Below are 21526 nucleotides of genomic sequence, written 5' to 3'. Positions count from 1 at the left end.
ACGGCGCCAAAAACCGTGCGGCGCTTCTTACCTGCGGCTCCTCCGTCCCGCTCCCAGCGAGACAGAGAGGCCAGTCGTGCACGGCTCAAAGCGCTGCAGGGAGGGTCATTCCCGCTTATAGCAAGACCAGGGGCCTGAAAACGCCGCCGGGCTCAGGCCGGCTTAGATGCTGCGAGGGAAGAGGTGCCAAAAGTAGCCATAGCATCACCCGAAACAGTCCTCGCCCCGCCCCCGGAAGGCAAGCAAATATTCTGGTATAGGTATAGTATATTTTCGGTGTCCCTATTTAGTTAAGTTACTCGCTTACAAGAACTTTTTGTGTGTGTTTTTTTTCTCAGTGCATTTCTTAAAAAATACAAAAGTCCTTTTGGTGGTATCTATTGAAGAAGCCCGGTGGAACGCTCCATTAAATGAGGTCAGGGCTCTGTGGGACTTTAAGCAGTTCTGCAGGGTCTGCGAAATAGCTAGTCTACAAGGTCTATGGTTGAAGCCTAGATGACATCTGAATTTAGCTGGCCTCCATATCTGGAATTTCATAACAGATTCACCGATTGCCATGAGCTGGAAAGGAAATAAGAAAGTTTAAGAATCCTTTTGAAGTAGCACCAGAAGATGCAAGTAACTTTTTCCAGATTGTAGTTGATTTGCAAGCCAGTGATCATCTCATATACATTTACCAAGAAAATAGTCTGTTAGATGTCTATTCTGGTCTTCCTGATCCTGATATATTTAGAAGAAGAGTTGGTTCTTATGTGCCGCTTTTCTCTACCTGAAGGAGGCTCAAAGCGGCTTACAGTCACCTTCCCTTTCCTCTCCCCACAACTGACACCCTGTGAGGTGGGTGAGGCTGAGAGAGCCCTGATATTCCTGCTCGGTCAGAACAGTTTTATCAGTACCGTGGCAAGCCCAAGGTCACCCAGCTGGCTACATGTGGGGGAGTGCAGAACGGAACCCAGCATGCCAGATTAGAAGTCCGCACTCCTAACCACTACACCAAACCTAAAGAGATTTGCTGCGGGCATGTTCATTGTCTTTGGCACCACATACATCTGTGAACAAACTTTTTTCCAAGATGAAAATTGTGAAATCAAAGTGTAGGTCAAGGCTTACAGATGAACATTTCCATGACATTTTAAGAGTGTCACAAACCTTGACTTGCATATCAGTGCCTTGGGTAAGAGAAAAAAACCACAAAATTCAATTTGCCATGGATAGATTTGAATTAGAAAGAGGAACGTCCTTTCTGATTATGAGGATTTCTTGAGTACATCTACATCCTGTAGTATAGACCTGAATGAGACACCTGGAGGAATCTCCACCACGTCTTCCTTGACAAGAAACTTAGCTAAGGGAGACTTTTCAGAGAAGACGGCTCCTAATGTGAAGCAAAAGCCAGGGCAACAGTATCAAGATACTTGGAAAAGAACCTATGAATGGCTGTCTTATGATGAGAAAGTCTAACCTGGAACAGTTTGGCTGCTACATGCTGAAGATATTCCACAGCTGAAATCATGGTTGAATCATACAAACTACAAATGGATTTTACCTATGAATGCTTGAGATCATGTGTCACAATGTTCTACATATAATAGTGAGAGATTAAAGCAGATGATTATTACAGTAATTATTGATGAGACCACAGATATTGCTACACAAAAACAGGTTTCACTTTGCTCCCGCGTTGTTACAGAGGAATTCTTTGTGGAGGAATTCTTTTTGGGAATTTATGAAACTGAATCCACAACTGCTAAAACTTTGTTTCCTGTTTTGAAAGATGTACTCTGTCACTTTGATCTTTTGCTTGACAGAAGTTGTGGACAATTCTATAAGAGTATCGAATGTTGCTGGACAGCTTAGTGGAGTTCAGGTTCTTGTAAACTTAGTGGGTACAAGATGTGTTAGAAAACGTGTAGAAATTTTCTGAGTTATCTAACATGATTAACTTTTTGAAAACTTCACCAAAGCATCTTGCTTTGTTTAAATGCTTCCAGCAGGCAATGTAAATCTGGGGCAATTTTGCCCTACTAGGTGGACTGTTAGAACAGTTTCCTTACTGACAGTGGCTTCAAATTATACGGAGTTGATTCAGTTCTTTGAGAATGTATCTTCTGAGGAGAGAGGGGATCCTGGGGCAAAAGCAGATGGATATGCACAAAGCTTGTTGAGATTTGCTTCTTATTTCATCCTACAGTTACTGATGCTTGTGTTTGGTCGTTTGGACACATTCAACACAGCTATTCAAAAAAGTAATCTACAGGTCCATCAAGCAGAACTTCTTGTTTCTGCAAAGGAGAATACAAAGAAACTGCAGAACGACTTTGAACAGTTCTGGTCCCAGGCTGTCACGACAGCAAAAACATTAGATTTAGAGTCCTACTGTTCTCCTAGGTGCAGAAAGCATGCTGGGTGTGATCCTCACCATTTTCCACCTCTAAGGATCTCTACAGGAAAACCTTTTATGAAATTGATAATGTCTACACTAGTTTACACAATCACCTTTCCTCAGATGTGTCTCAACACATGTACAAGATTGACATTTGCTATAGGAGAAGATAGAGCCTCTTGTGGCGCAGAGTGGTAAGGCAGCAGACATGCAGTCTGAAAGCTCTGCCCATGAGGCTGGGAGTTCAACCCCAGCAGCCATCTCAGGGTCGACTCAGCCTTCCATCCTTCTGAGGTCGGTAAAATGAGTACCCAGCTTGCTGGGGGGTAAACGGTAATGACTGGGGAAGGCACTGGCAAACCACCCTGTATTGAGTCTGCCATGAAAACGCTGGAGGGCGTCACCCTAAGGGTCAGACATGACTCAGTGCTTTACCTTTATAGAAGATGATGGTACGTACATTCTGAACTTTTACAAAGCTGACTTGGGTGCTGCCGAACTACAACTTCATCAGGACATGTTTTTGGATATTGCAAGGGAGCAGAAAGTTAAACTTTGAGCTCTTTGTGATGTGATTGATCAGTGGAGAACAAGGAAAATGTCTGTGTAAACTACTATCAGAATTGGCTAAATTTATCAGAATAGACTGTACCATACCTGTTTCTTCCTGCACCTCAGAAAGGTCATTCTCATGCCTTTATAGAATAAAGACCTTTCTAAGGTCAAGCATGACATAGGCAAGGCTCAATCACATGCCTCTTCTTCATGGGCATAAACATCTCTCAGGAAATTGATCTTAATGTTATAGCTAATGAGTTCATTCAAAGAACATTAATTAAAACCAACATGCTCAGGGTCATTTCAAGAACAGGGATAGATAGGTGGGATACGGCAGGAGAGGATGCTTCTGGAAGCAGGAGAAGGGCTAATAGGGGATTAGAAGAATATGTGCATTGTAATTTTAAAAGTGTAAATAAATAATTTGTGTTAATTAAAAGTTAAAGTTGTATTTCAACTATCATTTGTTCAAGCCAAATATATTTTACAAGCTGAACCTAGAAAAGCAGAAATTAACTATGCACAGGAATGCAGTCATTTCCCATAAGCTGATTTATGTGATTTTAATAATTTGTTCTGAATGTCTGTTTTCAAGGTGGACTTTTAAAGCAGTGTACTAAGAAAGCAAGGCATATCAAACCCTAGGTGGCATAACTGAGTTTTATTTGGAGTCATGACTTTAGACACTGTTCTGAATTGCCTCAAAATGTGGCTTTACTCACAGGACATGAGTTTAAAGTGAGATGATAGCTACTAGTAGATTGAACTCTGTACTTTTTCCTTCTCTAAATCCCCCATTGTCCCACCTCCATAAGCCCCTTCTTGTGATGCCACTGGGCCTCTGGCCTGGCCCCAGCCCACCCCTCCTCCGGAAATTGAAAAGTCCACGCCCATGGGCCAGATTATCTTACAGAGTATCAGATGCATTACAGTAGTATGGCCAGATAAGCCAAGAGCACAAGATAGAATTTTCTAATCATATCCATCTGAAAAATATTTAACCAAATAACATGTACCATCTTTTCAAAAACTTCCACAAGCTGCCCAAGATAGCTTTAGCTGTTTAACTGGAACTCAGTGATACTGAATGGCTCAAGATCCACTAGCAGCCTTTCTGAGCACCTGACCAACTCCAGGAAAATGTTTGGTAGGGTCCATGGTTCATACCTTGAAAAGGCTGCTGCAGCAAGGGATGGAAGGGCTTCTTCTGACAACTCCCCTCCCCTCCCTTGGCTTTGCACTCATCCTGGCTGCTGGGAGAAGGGTAAGCTGGCTGCATAGAAGAGTAAAACTACCACCATGGCCACCACCCAACAAATAACGGTGGATAAAATGAAGTAGTGATGGTGATGGTGCTACACCCCTTTCTTTACAGCCACTATCCTCCAGATGCTCTACCAATTGCATGCTGAAGAGAATAAGAAGACAGAGGGAAGCACTATGCCTCACTCCAGCTACAGAAGGATTGGCAAGTTTCAACAGCCATGGGTAGAGATAATTCCTCATGCACAAAGGTTATTTGGTGATTTTCAAAGTTATACATGGGGATATGGTGATTATGTGGCTCTTTGGCTAATGGTAATTGTGACTGCAGCGTTCCACAAGGCAGAAAATAAGTTCCACTGCCCCATCTCATCTTAAACAGGAAGATATTCCTTGGAAAATCAACTACAGTCCACCATCTACCTCATCCAGAGGCAGTTTCACTTTGTTCTGCTGCATCCACTGGGTAGCAGCACCCAAATGCTGATTCACTGTGAACACAGAGTGCTATCTGGGTGCCTATTTAAAGCAATGTAGAGCTGGTTGCTGTCAGCAGATTGTTGACACCCAACTCAAAATTCTGGCTAATCTTGAGGCATCAATTCAGCCCGTTTTGCTAAAGTCTTTTAAATGGATGCAGCAGAAATTATTCTAGCATTCTGCTCACATTGTTAGTAGAAATTATCCCCCATGAAATACCCTCTTAAGTTATACCCATGAAGCTCTGCTAGAATTGTACCTGCCACCTCCAGCTAAGCACAGATAACCTGTATTTTTGCCCCTTAAAGAATACGAAGGGCAGAGGTCATGCTCAGCTGTCAGCTTGGTGTTAGGTGCCAGCTACTAGAGAGCAGGTGTACCAGTGCATCTCTGGCATTAGATTACTATGATGCATTCTAGGTAAAACTCCTCTTGAGGACTTTCCTAGTGGTTCAAAAGACTGGCCTGGCATAGGATAAGTCCACCAAATTTGAAAAAAAAACTTTTCTGGCTGCCACCCTTTTCCAGGCAAAAGTTTGAGTCCTGGTGCTTACCTTTAAACTCTAAATAGTCCAGGGCCAGATACGAGGCTGGCTGATTTTATATGACCTGCTTGCAAGTAGAAATCAGTATCAGAACCACTACTTTGTCTCCCTCCCCTTTTTCTGCAGTTGTGACTCTAGTTGGGATGGCCTCCCCAGTGTACTTGGCATGGCACAGATTTTCAAGAGACTACAGATAATACTTCTATGCACCAGTGCACCGCGGTCTCGTTTGTTCATTTGGTAATCTATAGATATGATGATGAGCTCCATTCTTGTCCTTGTCTCCAGAATGTGATGACTAGTTACAGGACCTGTGGAATACCATTCTTCTTGAAACTTTCCTGGCACTGACCCTAGTCTCCTTTAGGACTAAGACCAAGACATTTCTTCTGACTTAAGATCTTAAGCAGCTGATCTTTTAAAAATCATTCTTACTGTCTCGTGAAACTTGTTTTATGATATTGGCTTAAAAAAAACTTGTGCAATGTTTACTCTGCTTTACTTTGTAAGTCACTATGAGCAGGTTTCTCTGCAGAGGCAAAGAATGACTAAAAAGTCCCAGAAGAGAAGTCTAATGGGAGCTACCCCAACATTGCTTGGCCTTTCTCCCACAAGCTGGAAGCCTGTTCAGGTGGGAGAACAGGAGCAGCTTTCTGCTCCAAAATGACATCCAGAATGACAAACGGCTTTGTAGGAGATTCAGCCTTTAAACATACAGGCTGCCTGTTTGCCACCCCCCCATCTGATCTTTGAGTCACTAGGGCTTTGATCACCAAATAAGGTAAAGGCTAGATCTGTTATATTGTCTTCATACACTGCTAACTGCTAAGCTACCGCATGTGCTATTTTTGGCAGTTTGCCATCTTTTTAAACAAAGACATCCCTCATAAACAATTATTCCCTCCCCTATTTGCAGAGTTAGCCCAAGGAAGGAGACTTGGAGGCCTATACTGTTAATCCTACTGTTTAAGATTCCCCCTTCCGAAGAAACTGAGGTTTTTCTCCAAGCTAGTAGGCAAAGTACATTCTTATCAGTTCTCTGTGTACGCATAAAGATTAATGGCAGTAACAAAATGTCTGAAAGGACAAGGAAAGACTGTCCAAAACCAGGATCTCCCCCCCCCCGCCCAAAATCAGGGAAGCCATAATTTCCTTTATTTAAGGTGAGTGGAAGGGAAAGCCATTCAACCACACATTTTCTGCATTGTAAAAGCCCAGGTTTGCTTTCATCATTAATAGCAGGTACATACAGGCACCTCTTCCCCAAAACTCAAGGAAACTCCAAACAGTTAAATGTGGGCTTGCTTAGTGCTGTGGTCACTGCCATCACAGAAGACTATGACAACACCTTTATATTTGCAGAACTTCTCACATTTCTGTGGGCACTGTGTGTCAACCTCAGAGGAGGGGAGGGGAGGGAGGAATGAGACAGCTAAATTTGCTGTCCCACAACTAGCATTTATTGTCCACCCCAAGGCAAAGATCTTCCAGACTGTGTTGAGGAAATGGAGGCATACAGAAGGAGTGTATTCTCTGCTGCTGAGAGTAGGTGAACTGATGGCATTGCACCGGGAGGGGATATAGTTCAGGAACATTTACTCCTGTTACTAAAGAAAAAGAACTGAAAGACTGCCTTGATTCTGACCCAGCCCACATATATCAAAACAAGTATAAACTTTAATTTCTCTCTTCTTCCTGTCTTCTCTAAGCCAATCCCAACACCTTTGCTAAAAGGAATCACTGGAAGGCAGTAAGTGAAGAAGCATGGCAGGGAAACCAAACCACTGCAGAGGCCAACCCTGCCAATCCCACACTCAGAACAAGGAAAAAGCAGGGGAGATTGGGGGGGGGGGATCTTGTATATCTCACGCCCAAACCTCTCCAAGAGGAAATGCTCTCTGCCTGAGATTTGCACATGCTGAGATTCCATTCCTACCCCAAAGATCCCAAATACAGCTCTCAACACCAAGCAGGAGGCTTCCACAGGAAGGGTATCCTTGCAAAGGGAACAGGAGTCTTGGAGCGCTCACATTCTGTTTTACGTGTCTGATTCCAAAAGGGCAGAGATGACTTCAGTGGAAGTTGGAGGACAGTGAGATATTTTAATAAAAGTACTTGTGTTGCCATAGAAGCTTATACCAGTTTTTTGGCCTCAAAGAAGCTTTTGAGGTGTCTCATCTGCCAAACACCAGTGAGGATGAGGATGATCGTCTGGGCAATGGACCACCACAAAACCCGCTGGTTGGTGCTTTCGCTGGTCATGCGGAATCTCTCTTCTCGATACTGCAAAAGGGACACAAGTGGAAGAATTTGAAACATGATTGTCCTGGCTTTGGCCTCCCGCGCAGGCATAGTTCACCCCTCTACCAAACTACCAAGACATTCCATTGCAAAGCAAGCTCACCATTCCCCCCAGCCTTGTTCCTTGCCGCCACCCTCACACACAAACCCATTTTGGCCTTTCATCACTTTCCTACTAACAATGTTTTAACACTTGCCCGAAACTCCCTCATTCCAAGGAGGAAGGTCTGACACCCACCATTTCCTCCTGCCACTGCTATATTCTTGCAGCACTTCTAGGCTGAACATCCCCCGACATGTTACAAAGTACTAGATAAAATCTCAGCTATTTGTTGTTACAGAGACAGTTTGAAAGGTTTTTCTTTAACCTGAACAATGCCTTACCCTTTGGTAGTTCTGTTCTTTCTGGATCTGTTCCACCTGGTCCAGAAGCTGTCTTGCTCTTAACTGCAACTCCGTCAGCTTGTCCTTTGCAGCAATCTCAGGATAGTTATTGGTGTGCTCCCCAACTTGGATATCTAAGTGCACTCGCTGGACACAGAACATGCCAATGAGACAGTGGGCCCATAACACACAGTAGCACATCCTAAGAATTCAAACAAGTCTCTCGCCCAGCTTTCAGCCTTGTCTCAGCTCTTTCCTCACTTCCATCTCATTTGCCGAACAAACAATGCCCTGAGAGTCACAGAGAGACACAAAGCAAGCCATGGTCTGGAAATATGCACTGGCTTCTTTTCTTCACAATTGACAAGCAATTCTCTTGCTATAAATGTGGATAAGTGAGAAAGCCAGCCACTCTACACTGCGGAGTGTCAGAGAGCCCTAGAATACAGGACTAAGAATGCCAAAGAGACAAGAAGCTGACTTACCAATTTGCCCCCTGCAAAAAGGGCCATGCGAGTGGAGTTGGAGTGCAGGCAGATCTGATGCTCTCCATGGGTGTGTGATGTGAAAGTGAAGCGGCCCTCAGAGCCATACTGCCTGGACAGAACCACCTGGAATAGCAGTCATAAGAATCAAGATAATGACTAGCAAGGCTAAAAATCACTCTGCAGGCATTTTCATGTGCTTGGCTCTATCCATGGCCCAAGCACCCACAACAACCCAAGGAATACAGGCCAGGGTTTGAGTATGAAATTCATCTCCATCATACTTCCCATTGGCTGTTCTTGTGGGAAAGATGAGTCAGAACAAGAAATGGGAGATGTGGGCTTAACTACTTTTATTCTGCATACATCCATGACATATTTCTTCTTCCTTGCAGCCTACCCCCACAGCATCAGAGGCTTCATGAAATGAAGGGCAAGGATATGACAACTAGGGTTGCCAGTCCTGGGTCGGGAAACCCCTGGGTTGGATTTGGGGTGGCGAAGGAACCTTAATGGGGCATAATACCATTTCTCCAGATGACCATCATCCCACCTTGGTCCCACCTACCGACTGGCGTCCCTAAAGGCAAGTGGCCGGCGAGGGTGGCTCTTTACCTTCTTATCGGGGTCCTTGACCTCCACGAACATGCCCAGCCCAGGCGTGGACGGCAGGAAAGTCTCGGTCTGCTTGTCCCACAGCTGCGTCCGGTAATTCCCTGGTGAGGAGGAAGGGAGAGGGTCAGTGTCTTTGGCTGGACCGCGACCGCGGCCCGCCCCTCCGTGCCCCCGCCGCCGGCCGCGCCTCACCGATGACCATCGTCTCGTCTGGGATTTCCTCGATGAAGCATCGCTTCTCGGTCTCCCCTATGTGGAAGTACAGCGCATGCGCCCCGCGGCCCACCAGCTGAGCGACCACGCACAGAGCCGCCACAACCACCTTCGCCGGTAGGCCGGAGTGTCCGTCGCCCGCCATGACTACCCGCCGCCTCTGTCTGCGCAAGCGCAGGACCGCCTGCAAAGCCGTGCGACGCCTCTAGTGAGTCCTACACTGACGCTACAGCTAGAAAAGCGGGCGCTTTAAGGGGAGGAGGCGCATGCGTCGTTAGGCACAGGCGCGACTTCCTTTAGGTTCTTGGCGCTCTCCTCTCCCTGCCCCCGTCGGTGTAACGGGTGCGCAAATGGGACAATCTTATAAAATACGCGTTGGGAGTCATTTCATTGTCGTGCTTTCCCCTTTATCTGGTCGTTTTAGACTCTCAATGAAACGTGAATATTTTAATTTATTTTGTTTGCAAGTTTCATGTAATTGCACAATGAAGTTTATTTGGAAGCGATGTGAAACTGCTGGACGAAGAGCTCCGGTCTGGATTCGCGTGTCCTTAGCAGAGCACAGTCAACGCTGTTCCTTGTGCCGCGGAAGCGACCGTGTCCCCAATGTGATAGTTGGAACTTTGGAAGAGAGCTTAACTTTGCTGCAAACGTTTCTCCAACCTTGGTGGGATGCATAAGTGCAATGCCACCATATCTAAGAAGAACTTCATGCTTATGTGGCTCGTGGACCACATGCATACTCATACTCAGTTAGCAGGGCAGTTGCTCAGTTACTAATAGCGCATGCGTATCGCCCTTGCGGTCAGCGAGCTGCATAAGTATGAAGACCCTCTAACAATCACACTGTGCAAGGGCCCTGGATCCGGTGGCACCCATGGCCTGTGCTGCATGTGCTAGGATAAACTGCTTCTGCTCTGGGTGGCAAACTTATGGGTGGGGTAAGCATAGACACTGGCAGCCCCATACTGGGTTGTTAGCATAGCTCCTTTATGAGGGCTGCTCCCCCCTAGGCAGTGGACCGGGCACAACCAGCATTTGGTGTGCCTGGCAGGTGCTGTACAATGCTGTGTGGCTCAGCTGGCCAAGTTTGGATTTCTCCTGCCTGTCTGTATTTTCACATGACTGTTTCATCTTCCTTCCAAGCTGGCTTTTCCTTGTACACTAATAGTATAATAGTCCTGTTGGGAGCTGAAACTGTTCAGAGAGCCACCTAGGTGCTGCACCACTGGGAAAAGGGACAGTCCCAGGAACGGAGCAGCAGTTAGTCTGCTCCTAAGCACTCCAAGCCCCGGAATGCCCTCCCCAAATCTGCAGAAATTTATATAATCAAAAGCCATGGTATTGCCATGTGCCCATGCAATGGGAAGGGCCAAGTGCCTCCTGACAGGTACTGTGCTGCCCAAAAGCCAAGGCAGAGCACAAGATATTGACTACAGATACAACCATTCACATCCCTTCCTAGTGGCGGCCAACCCCCCCCCCCTCCTCTGCACTCAGTCACAGCTCCTCTCCCCGCCCCCCCACAAGCACTACAAACAACAGCCAGGAAACGGCAAGGTTCAATAGGGTAAACCCACAGCACAGAGCTCTGACTCAGAGATGTCTTCCGCAGACATATAGATGACATAGTGTTGCACTTTGGTGGTGGGAGAGATACAGAGATAGCACTTAGCACTAACACCCAAAGGGAAGAGAAAAGCCCATGCCATTTGGCTGTTGCATTTCATTTCAGAACCCCATCAGGTACCCTTTCTCTGGAGGCTCAGTCCAAAGGGGCAACCACACCCTGACTGATGCAGGGACTCAACTCCTCTGGCCTTGGAGTCTGCATCTGTCTTCCTCGCACCATCCCAGAGGCCAATAGCACTGGTGCTTACAACCAAGGCCACTGGTGTGTGCCTATGGGGCTGATCTGCACGAGGCTTGCCCAGCATCATACCCCTGGGCACTACAATCACATGACCCTTTCTGTCTGCCCCTCAGCAAAACCTGGTTCATGAATTTCTGCAGTTTCCTCCGGTTTTCTGCCATTGCACCTCAGACTCCTTACTTCTCTGGATCTCTGCTGCTAAACTATTGATTTCTCTCACTGATCTGACCGTGCTAACTCTTTGGCCCATTCCGTACAAGGTTCAATGTGGCAAATTGCTTTCGGAAATTAAAAAACGGAATTTAAAATAGTGGAACAGTAGTACTTTTGCTTATATATTCCTACTGTTATGGTGGTCAGTTCTTAGTCTGATGAAGAGGGCTTGCACTCGAAAGCTCATGCCTTGAATAAATCTTTGTTGGTCTTAAAGGTGCCACTGGACTCTGATTTTATTGTGCTACTTCAGACCATCACGGCGACTCATGTGAATCACCTCTTCCTGATGTTTCACAGTTGACTAGTGGTGTAGTGGTTAGGAGCACCGACTTCTAATCTGGCTACCCAGGTTTGATTCACTGCTCCTCACCAATATGCAGCCAGCTGGGTGACCTTGGGCTCGCCACAGCACTGATAAAGCAGTAATATCAAAGCTCTCTCAGCCTCACAGGGTATCTGTTGTGGGGAGAGGAAAGGGAAGGTGATTGGAAGCCGCTTTTGAGACGCTTTCTGGTAGAGAAAAGAGGCATAGAAGAACCAACTCTTCTTCAAGGGAAATTAGGGGCGGTATAAGAGATATTCCACTGTAAATGGTCTCTACTAAGATCTGCTTCTACTATATGGACATCGATAGTTCCAGTCATTCAAGAACATAGGTTTCTATCTAAACTAAGTAGTAACATAATAGTGGTACAAGCCTCTTCAATTCTGTGAAATCCTTTAAATTTAGAAATGCTTGTTCTTGCTCAGATCCCACATCATCCACCCAACTTTTGCAATGGGTTCCTGCTTTTGGCACAACTTTTAATCCCCTTCCCTTAATATGGCTGAGCCTGAGAATATGCAACTGAGCTGACAGCACATGCCTTCTGCCTCCTGTATGATTGTCTCCTCCGAGCAACTGCTGCCTGGACTACACTGTCAAGGTGTCAAAATAACCAGGAAATCTGGTCTGCAGACAACAGGAACTCCCACTCAAGTACTTCTGTTTTTTAAAGCCAACAGTGGACTTAAAAGATTAGATGAATCCTGCTGCCTTCTCTAAAAAGAACTGAAGCCCTACTAGCAGACAAGTAAACAAAATGGAGACAGGCGTAGCAAGAAGAGATGCATTACTTATCAGTAGTTGCACTGCTTATCACTCAAAGTATACATTCTTCTCAGTCAGAGCCCCTACACCAGAGGTAGTCAACCTGTGGTCCTCCAGATGTGCATGGACTACAATTCCCACGAGCCCCTGCCAGCAAACGCTGGCAGGGGCTCGTGGGAATTGTAGTCCATGCACATCTGGAGGACCACAGGTTGACTACCCCTGCCCTACACTATTCACAGACATAGCAGAAAAAAAGAATTAAAGAAGCCCTACAGATTGAAATTCAGCTATATAAATAAATGTGGGGGAGCTTTAAAGATTATTCTGGTGGTGTCTAGAAGTTCTGAAGTCAGGGTGGGTCTCCTGGGTAAAACGTCAGCACTGTCTGGCGTTACATGAGACAGCTTAAAAACACTACAGCACAAATCTCCTGTGAACAAAGGCAAATTATTGGAAATGTCCTGTATACTATCTTGTTAGTATCTCAGGTGCTCTGAGTGTGAGCTGTGGGTGGATTTTCCCAGGATGGATTTGCGTCATGTAGCCTTCTTTTCCAGTTTGTGCAGAGGATGCTTAGATAGCTGAAAGCCAAACAAGCCCTCTGCCAGGAAACAGATGCAGTCCCCCCCCCCCCCGTGTTTCAATACATTGCGCAGGTCCACAAGAACTTCTCAGCGTACACATCTCCTATGCTCATAGAATGAGGCAATTTCAGGTTCCTCTGTTTTCATCACAGAAGCTTCCTCTTTGGCTGTGCTGGGTAAATACACTTCTATTTGACATCCTGGGGAATCCTGATATTCAGAAAGGAGGAGGCTGGGGCATTTTGCAGAACAGTCTGGCTTTCATTTCTCACCATTCTTCATATATGATTCAGCTCTTTGTGAGCCTGCCTAGCTCTGACATGGGAAATAATTGCAGCCTGTAGAAAGCTCAGCAGAGCCCCAGTTGAATGAGTCAAAACGAGAAGCTATTGGCAGCCACTTCTTCCAGATGTTGAGCATCATTTGGGCCTAGGGAGGGACATGGCCACTCCAAGTGTTTCTCTCCCATATATCTGTCAGAAACTGGCTAAAGCACAAGAGTAAACTGGTTGAGGGTGACCTTGAACAGTAAAACCACTTTTTTTGTGTTGATTTACTTACATTTAGACTTGCCTTTTTGTAAGGGCTTAGGTGGATAACTGCAAATTGGGTGTTCACATGAATGAATGAAACGCTCACATTTGATGACACTGGCATATTTTGCGTGGGTGTTTTGCCTCACCTTCACCATGTATGTCTGTTGGTTTTCTTTGCCATTCTGCATTGATTTTCCTCCCTTCAACTGATAGTTAATTTTCTGGTTGCTGTTTCCCTGGGTTTTTTGAGAGTGCTTTTATGCCAGTTTCCCTCTTGTTTCACTTTTAAGCCAGAAATTATTGAAAAGGAGAAGAAGAGCTGATTTTTATACGCCACTATTCTCTACCAGGAGTCTCAAATCAGCTTACAATCACCTTCACTTCATCTCCCCACAACAGACACCCTGTGAGGTAGGTGCAGCTGAGAGAGTTTCTGACAGGACTTCTTAGTCAAAACAGCACTATCTGAGCTGTGTAGAGCCCGGGGTCACCCAATGGAGGAGTGGGAAATCAAACCCAGCTCACCAGATTAGAAACTGCCCCTCTTAACCACTACCACCAAGATGGCTCTGGGGGCGGGGGGAAGCATACAGATTCTTTCGGATTTTCCTCAGCCCTTTTCCTGCCCCTCGAAGGGCACTCCCACATTGTTTTCCCACACACTCTGCATCTTCTGCCATTCTCTCCCTTTCATTGATGTACAAACTCCATTTTCCCCTTGTTTTTAATGTAACTGTTTGTTTGTTTGTTTGTTTTAAATGTATACCCTGCCTCTCATGACAATGTCGCCGTGAGGTAGTTTACAAAATAATCATAAAACAGTATGACCCATAAAATCCCATTAAAACCATGATAACATTCATCACAGTATCTCACAATTCTAAGATGGTGGTAAAAACAGTAATCTCTCCAACCCAACTCTGCTGATCCCAACCTAGGACCAAAATCCTGATCTTAATTATAACTCTGAGACTCTCAAGTAGGGCAGGACCCTCCCGATCAGAACTCTGCTCAGCTAGTCTTGGATCCCTGAATGATCACAGCTTGCAAAGCCAGTGTCAGCAGGTTCTGCCGTGCCTTCTGTACACTCAACATGTTCACCCATATCATGAGATAGTGTGACTCCCATTTTGCCTAGTGGCTCATAATGTAGCAGAGAATCCCCTAGGGCATTGCAATGTGGAATATGGAAAATGGGTTGTACAGCTGATTGTCAGTTGCAAAAAAAAAGTCAATTTTAACACTGGTTTCCCCCTTTGCCTGGGTTATTTTGTGTTCATTCAACAAATTAATACTAAAATGCATGCACAAAACCTGAGCCACGAGGCTTTGAATGGAAGGTGCTTGCTGGATGCTACTGAGCAGCTGTGATACAGCAATTCCATATTTTTAAACAACAACAACTTTGAAACCACCCAAACATTCATGTCACAAGTGATGGTCCACCCCAATTTGGGAAATTGCGTTTTTAAAATTGTAGCAACAGAATTAGTACACTGGAGGAAAAAGAATAGTGTATAAGGTGGGCACAGAATCTGAAGTCAAGTTTAAAAGCTTACTGCTTTGAAACTCTGCAGTGAGATGTGTGTGTGTAATGGGCCTAAAAGAGAATAGAAGCCCAAGTATTCTATTTGCTCTTGACTTTGATCCCAGTAAGACTTTCTTACAACTTGTCTGAAAACACTGTTTCAGGGCAGGTCTCCAAGAGAAGGGGATTTTCCGTAACCGAAAGGGCCTTTCAGAGGGCCATGTTCAGTGAGAACTGGGGAAAAGATTCTGTTCCAAAGATGATGCTCTTTGCTTTAATATCCTGAAATTCTGGAGGAAGCACCTTGCCTGCCATGTACTTAAGCTATAACCTACACGTCAGGTATAACCAACACCTGGACTATTTGCTGGTTCAAGGCCACGGGACTCATTTTCGGAGTACTGTGGGCAGAGCTGTGAGTTCTCCATGATGGCACAGCTATGCTGTTCCTGCTAGTTGGAATCCTGGCCTTTCTCTCAGGCATTGTCCTCACTTGACTGCAACCAGCAAGTATGGCATAGAAATGTTATAAATAATTTAAATAAACAACCCAGCATTGTCTGTCTTCAGCGCTCTGAGGTCAGAGGAAGAAACATCTCTGATAACAGTAGGGATCTTTTCATTTGGAGAGGCTAAGGGATGAACGGGGAGTCCTTGTATCCCAAACCCATGCTCCGTTCCAGGGCTTGGGCTCTTCCTGCGTAGGTGGCATCTCCACATACCCAGCTGCGGGGCTGAGTATTTGACCTTTGGAGATACTTTTGCATTGCCAAAGGAACCCTGACAGGACTTCCCATTGACCCCAGACTGGGTGGCAGGAAAAAAACTTTTGGAAGGGCTTTGGGAGGCTCTGTCCCTACAAGGCTGCTATCCTTTGCCTCTTTTGCAACAATACTTTCTATTGACAACCCTCCAAGGCTTGGTTGCTCCTCCCTGAACTGTCCAGGTTGCACCATAAATAGCTGGGCGAGGCTTACAGACCATCCAGTCCGAGCTGACAGGATTGGAACAATATGTAACTCGAGAACAGAAGCCGCCAGCTAGCATGGGTAGGACATTACCACTGGGGAACTATAGCTATTTTTTTAAAAAAATTGCTGCTCTCAGTTCTTGCTATGAACCTGCTCCTTCCATGTGAATGGAAGAGCTACAGCTAGATGGTTTGGGGAATCTTCCTGGAGCTGGGCAAAAAGGTTAAAGCTTCCAGAGGGCAAGCAGACTAGTTGTTGGTCATTGTTCTGCTTTGATAGGAGAAGCTCCAGGCTACAATGCCTTTCAAGTGACTAGATCGCTGCTTATCTTTTACAAAGGAGAACTAAAGTCTTTAAAACTGTCTTCCCTGGCTAGGGACATTGAATCGATGCTTTGTTGTTTAAGTGTGCGTCCTTTTTTTTTTTTTTTGCTGTTCCTTTGTACACAGCAACAGGAACGTAAGCTGTCCTTTTGGGGAAGTTTCAACATCTCAAGTTGCAACATGGGTTGCAACACGTACAGGAGCTAATTGGAAATTTTAGGGCTTGTAGCACAGTCACGGAATTAATAACTTTGCTGGGTAATGATGTACATTCCAATCATGTGGCTGATCTATAAAAAGACAGGGCCACACAGAGAGAGCAGAGCAGCCTGATCCACGCCTATTCGCCATGAAGCCTCACCAATCCCCATTGAGTTGCATTGTCCTCTTCCTCCTCCCTCTTCTCTATTCAGATGGGGACAAAGTCTGTGCAGTGCCAGGTGCCAAAACAATGGTCCACAGGTCCCGGTAAGTATCCTGCATTCACCTTGCGGACTGTTTCTGTGTCCTAGCTTCAAAGGGGTGAGGGGAACAGGGAAGCTGATCCTTCCGAAGCAAGATAGTTGCATGAGAATTGTTCTGCTCAGACGATCATCTCTGCTCTGCAGATTTATCCTCCAGACGTTGAGTACCAAAATGAAGTTTAAATCCTAAGTCAGTTTAAATCCTAAAACAGATGAGCAAAGCCTTCTTGGACAAGCCCTGGAGGTCGTCGTTTCTGACTTCTTGCCTTCCACTCTTGGTGTAGTGGTTAACAGCAGCAGCAGAACAGGGTTTGATTCCCCATTCCGCCTCCACATGCAGCCAGCTGGGTGGCCTTGGGTCAGTCACAGTTCTCTCAGAGCTCTCTCAGCCCCACCAACCTTGCAGGGTGTCTGTTGTGGGCAGAGGGAGGGTAGGCCACTATGAGATGCTTTTGGGTAATAAGAAGTGGGGAACAGAAACCCAGAGATGAGGAGGAGGAGAGCCAGGAAGGAATCATCAAATAGAAGTCTCACCTCATCCTTCAGAAAGATGGATGGACATCAGCCAAGTGCTTTGAAGACTATTTTATCTCAGTAAGAATGCTGAAGTTCATGCTCAGTGCAGGCTGACATCTGACTTTCCTCTTGGGAGTATGGTGTTGTCAGTCCTTGTGAAGATGCCAGTAAAACTAGGGGAAGACAGAGGAGTGCTTTTCAACAGATGCTGCTAAAGCTTTTGTTAAACAATGCAGATGGAAGGGATTGAAACAAGAGTCTTCTACTTGCAAAGTGTTTGCTTGTCCACTGAGCTGCCTTGGTAGACTTGGTGGTCAGTAGATTTGGTATGCCCAGTGTAGGCATCATAAAATCTAATGCACACATGCTGATTAATCACGTACAAGACACAGATATGACCACGTTTATGCGAGATCGAGAAATGTTTATCTCTGAGCAGTGCTGGCAAGGGTAAAGCTGATGAGAGCTCAGGAGCTTATTAACTTAAGCTTTGGTGTTTCAGAATCTGGGATGTCAATCAAAAGTCCCTTTATCTGCAGAATGATGAACTGGTGGCAGGATACCTACAAGGCCCCAATTCTGCCCTGGAAGGTGAGTCTGAGCTGTGCATGACATCTTACTCTCCTGAAGTTTCTCAACGATAGGCAGAGAGGTCAAGAAACGTTCTCTGATGGATCACAGTTGCCTCCCTCCTATAACACCAACTGAGCCCCATGTTGAGCTGGAATAGGATGTTTGCATGTCTTTGTCGGCTCTCCTGTTATTTTTCTTCTGCATTAGTCCTGCCCTGTTGATTCTTGTGCCTGTCCCAGAATATGTGCGGGGCAGCATGGGGAGAGGCGTGGAAGATCAAACCCAGTTCTCCAGATTAGTGGCAGCCATTCTTATCGCCTACACCAAGATGATTCAGATTGAGAGCCCTCAAAGAAGCCTGTCTCTGGACCTAGGAGGAGAGAACCCTGGGCCAAATCCTGTTTCTCTTATTTCTCCTCTTGTGTCACGATGGCCTCTGGGAATGCCTCTATCTTGGTGCCAGGAATACCCTCGTGATCTTGACTGGTTCTCTGTTTCTTCTCTCCCTTCCCACTCCAGAGAAGATTTACTGGATTCCTAACCGTAACTTCAATCGTGAGAAGTTCCCAATCATCCTGAGTATCCAGGATGGGAGTCAGTGCCTGGCCTGCTCCACCGGGGCCCGACCTGTGCTCCAGCTTGAGGTGAGGCAGCTCTGCTCATTGTCACTATCAGGCATTGTATTTTTGGGGAGGTAGTGAACCGTACATAGCTCAGCCTTGGAGGCAGGGATGCTGCACGTGACAGATGCAGCCCGATCTTACGTCTGTTTCCTTGGTCCCACTGAGTTTGAATCTTGTACTCTGGCCAGGAGGAGAACTGAGGAAATGCTTCCCAGGACTCTGCCCCTTCCTCCAACCCCACAGCCTTTGCTGAGAAGTTGTGTAGTATTTGTCTTGCTCACAGTGGCACAAATGACCAAGGACTTTTTTGTAACAAAAAAGGAGGAAGGAGCAATGGTGGCTTGTTCTTCTTTTCCATCCTGGGCCTAGTCTGCATGCAATAGATAATGCACTTTCAATGTGCTTTCGCGGCTGGATTTTCCTGTGCGGAACAGGAAAATCTACTTTTTAAGTGCATTGAAAGTGCATTATCTCTTGTGTGCAGACTAGGCCCTAGACAGAGCGTGAAGACATATGGAAGACAGGAGACATGGATGTAGCAGCAGGGAACAGGGAAAAACAAGTGACTGCATCCCAAAAGGAGAGTGGGGGTGGCCAGAGATGCAGGACAGTCTCCCACAAGCCACTGATCAGGGGGTTATGGTGTAACTAATTGGGAAGGGGGCATAGGTATGCTTGAATTTAACTGGTTGCAAGTTCCTAGTAAGAATCCGTGAACTGTGTAATGTGGTGCTCATCAGTCATGACTCACAGGTCACTTCTGGAGCCTGGGAAGTCTCCATCCCTCTCCGGTCTCAGTCCTCCGTGGGACCTCCTGCTGAAAGCTCATTCTTCACTACCAAAATAGGACTGTTCCTGCTTGAAAGTGCATGGGTGGGGAGGAGAAAGACTGTCCCCCCGCCCCCACTGCCTCCATTATCAGGGACTCATGTGGTTGCTCTTTGTCTTTTGAAATGCCGGGAATCTTTGTTCACGGCTCTCCTCGTTTTTCTTTTCACTTGCCCTGAGAATTGCAGTGGATATTGCAGGCCCATTGGCAGAAAGGAAGGGAAGGTCTCCCTTTCTGGGGCTGTCAGCATCTCTGCACTAAAGAACTTCTTAAGGGCTGTCTGTGTGCTATGAGATGCTGGGCATCATATGGGTCAATGTCAGCATCTCTTTCCCTCCCCAACCCCACCACCCAGTCTTCTCCACTGGTGGGAAATTATGTGAAGAACCACCCAATGGAGTAATCCTCAGAGATTGTCTCCCCCCCCCCATCTCTCTGCCTCGGATGAAAAATAAGTCTTTCCCACAAGTTCCCAAGGAATTCTTCATATGGTCCAGATTCACAGGGGCAGTCAAACTGTGGCCCTCCAGATGTCCATGGACTACAATTCCCATGAACTCATGGAAATTGTAGTCCATAGACATCTGGAGGGCCATAATTTGACTACCCCTGGTCTAGAAGAGTAATATGGTGGCACAGGGCCATATGCCTTACCTGCTGGCTTCTTTGGGAACTCTCTGTAGAGTCAGACTAGAGCTGGGCTTCTTGGCTCCTAGAAGGGGCTGTTTTTTCCCTCCCCACCCCTTAAACTGCTGTTTTCTTCTCTTCAGAGCATCCGCATCTCGGACCTGTCCAATGACAGCAAGGAGGACTCGACTCGCTTTACTTTCTTCCGGTCTCACAACAACGGGACGTGGCGCTTTGAGTCTGCTGCCCACCCAGGCTGGTTCCTGTGCACCTCCTCCAGATCCAATGAGCCTATCGGCCTCACGCAAAACCCAGGACCAGCTAATGTCATTGACTTTTTCTTTCAGTCATTCTGAGCCTGCGGGCTCTCGGAGAAAAGGAGCTCATGGGCAGGCAGGGCTCCTCCCTCAGTATTTCTGTCATTCCCATCTTCTCCCAGAAAGTTTGTTTTCATGGCTGAGTCAGCTCTAGCAGTGGCTGAGAATGGGAGGACCTCCAGAAATCCCTCCCAGCCTCAGAGGTATATTTTCTGGGCAGATCCTGATGTATTCAACGTTTGGTTTGCAAGAGTGGCCTGTCAGAAGCTACAGGAAGCTAACAACCAAGTTGGGTTGCTGTCCTCCAGAGGGGATTTGGGGGGTCCCCTGGCATTACAGGTCATCTTCAGACTACAGAGATCAGTTCCCCTGGAGAAAATTGATGCTCAGGAAGGGGGAGCTCTATGATATTTGTACACTGAGGACTCTGTCCTCCCCAGGCTTCATCCCCCAATCTCCAGGAGTTTCCCACCTGAATCTGGCAACCCTGCTCTCTCCCATCCCTCACAGGTGGTCAGAGGGCACCTGATAACCATACAGTTGAGGCATGTGACAGCCATCTCCTCTTGTTGGTCCTCAACACCTGGTCTTTAGAGACAGAATGCTGGAACACAGATGTACTTTTCCTGGCCAGAAGCCACTGGCAACCCTTAAACAGGGATGGGTTTACCGATTTGCATTTGACGATATTGGTCTTTTTATTTCAAAAATATCTGAAATAATGTTTTCCACAAATCTAGTGGTCACAGGTACAGTTGTTTAGAAATCGTTCTCATTTGTACATTGTATTGGTTTTAAACTATTACAACATGAGCCAATGGAGGACCCGCAAGGAAAGTTAACCCCCCCCCCCCCCAAACTCCCGTCATTTGATTTTCAGTCCAGGTTCTGAATTGCAAGTCAAAGTCTATTCAGTCGTCCCGTCCCCCCCCCCTCCCCCCAGTTTCCTGCATTTCTGAACTGAAGCAGGACCAAGCCTGAAAAGAGTGAAGAGACATTTGGTCCGTAATACAAATTCCCATTCCTCTCAGTTCACTCAGCATCCCCAATGCTTTCTTTGAAAACACTCACTAGCCTAGGGAGGAGTCACAGCAGCAAAAGATGGCAGCGTCTCGAGTAGACTCAGAGCTGAAATTCAGGTTACTATTTTTTTAAAAAAAAACCTCAAACTTGCTTTAAAAAGCAAATGGAGAACAGCAGGAATTCACCTGCTAGAAGGCTAAATC

The 21526-nt window shown here is 46.1% G+C and overlaps 2 protein-coding genes across 4 annotated transcripts; one reads left to right on the top strand and one right to left on the bottom strand.

The window, feature by feature from the left end:
• The first annotated feature begins 151 nt into the window (after positions 1–151).
• On the top strand, positions 152–21153 carry LOC143821960 (interleukin-1 receptor antagonist protein-like). 3 transcript variants are annotated; one of them, XM_077306507.1, is made up of 5 exons: positions 152–260; positions 16765–16819; positions 17834–17922; positions 18424–18548; positions 20127–21153. In XM_077306507.1, exons 2-5 carry the CDS (start codon positions 16803–16805, stop codon positions 20337–20339), a joined length of 444 nt encoding a protein of 147 aa, XP_077162622.1. In that variant the 5' UTR covers positions 152–260; positions 16765–16802; the 3' UTR covers positions 20340–21153. The 3 variants fall into 3 exon arrangements, with proteins under 3 accessions (XP_077162622.1, XP_077162620.1, XP_077162619.1); XM_077306505.1 differs by lacking the exon at positions 152–260 and adding an exon at positions 16057–16106; XM_077306504.1 differs by lacking the exon at positions 152–260 and having other exon boundaries at positions 16300–16819.
• TMED4 (transmembrane p24 trafficking protein 4) lies at positions 7312–9457 on the bottom strand. The gene is made up of 5 exons (XM_077306503.1): positions 9207–9457; positions 9015–9115; positions 8400–8525; positions 7915–8061; positions 7312–7512 (listed from the first exon to the last, which is right to left on the bottom strand). Exons 1-5 carry the CDS (start codon positions 9370–9372, stop codon positions 7363–7365), a joined length of 690 nt encoding a protein of 229 aa, XP_077162618.1. The 5' UTR covers positions 9373–9457; the 3' UTR covers positions 7312–7362.
• Positions 21154–21526: the final 373 nt, after the last annotated feature.

The sequence above is a fragment of the Paroedura picta genome, chromosome 12, assembly GCF_049243985.1.
Source record: "Paroedura picta isolate Pp20150507F chromosome 12, Ppicta_v3.0, whole genome shotgun sequence".
In the NCBI taxonomy this organism is placed as follows: Eukaryota; Metazoa; Chordata; class Lepidosauria; order Squamata; family Gekkonidae; genus Paroedura; species Paroedura picta.
This window is presented reverse-complemented; position numbering and strand designations above follow the sequence as displayed.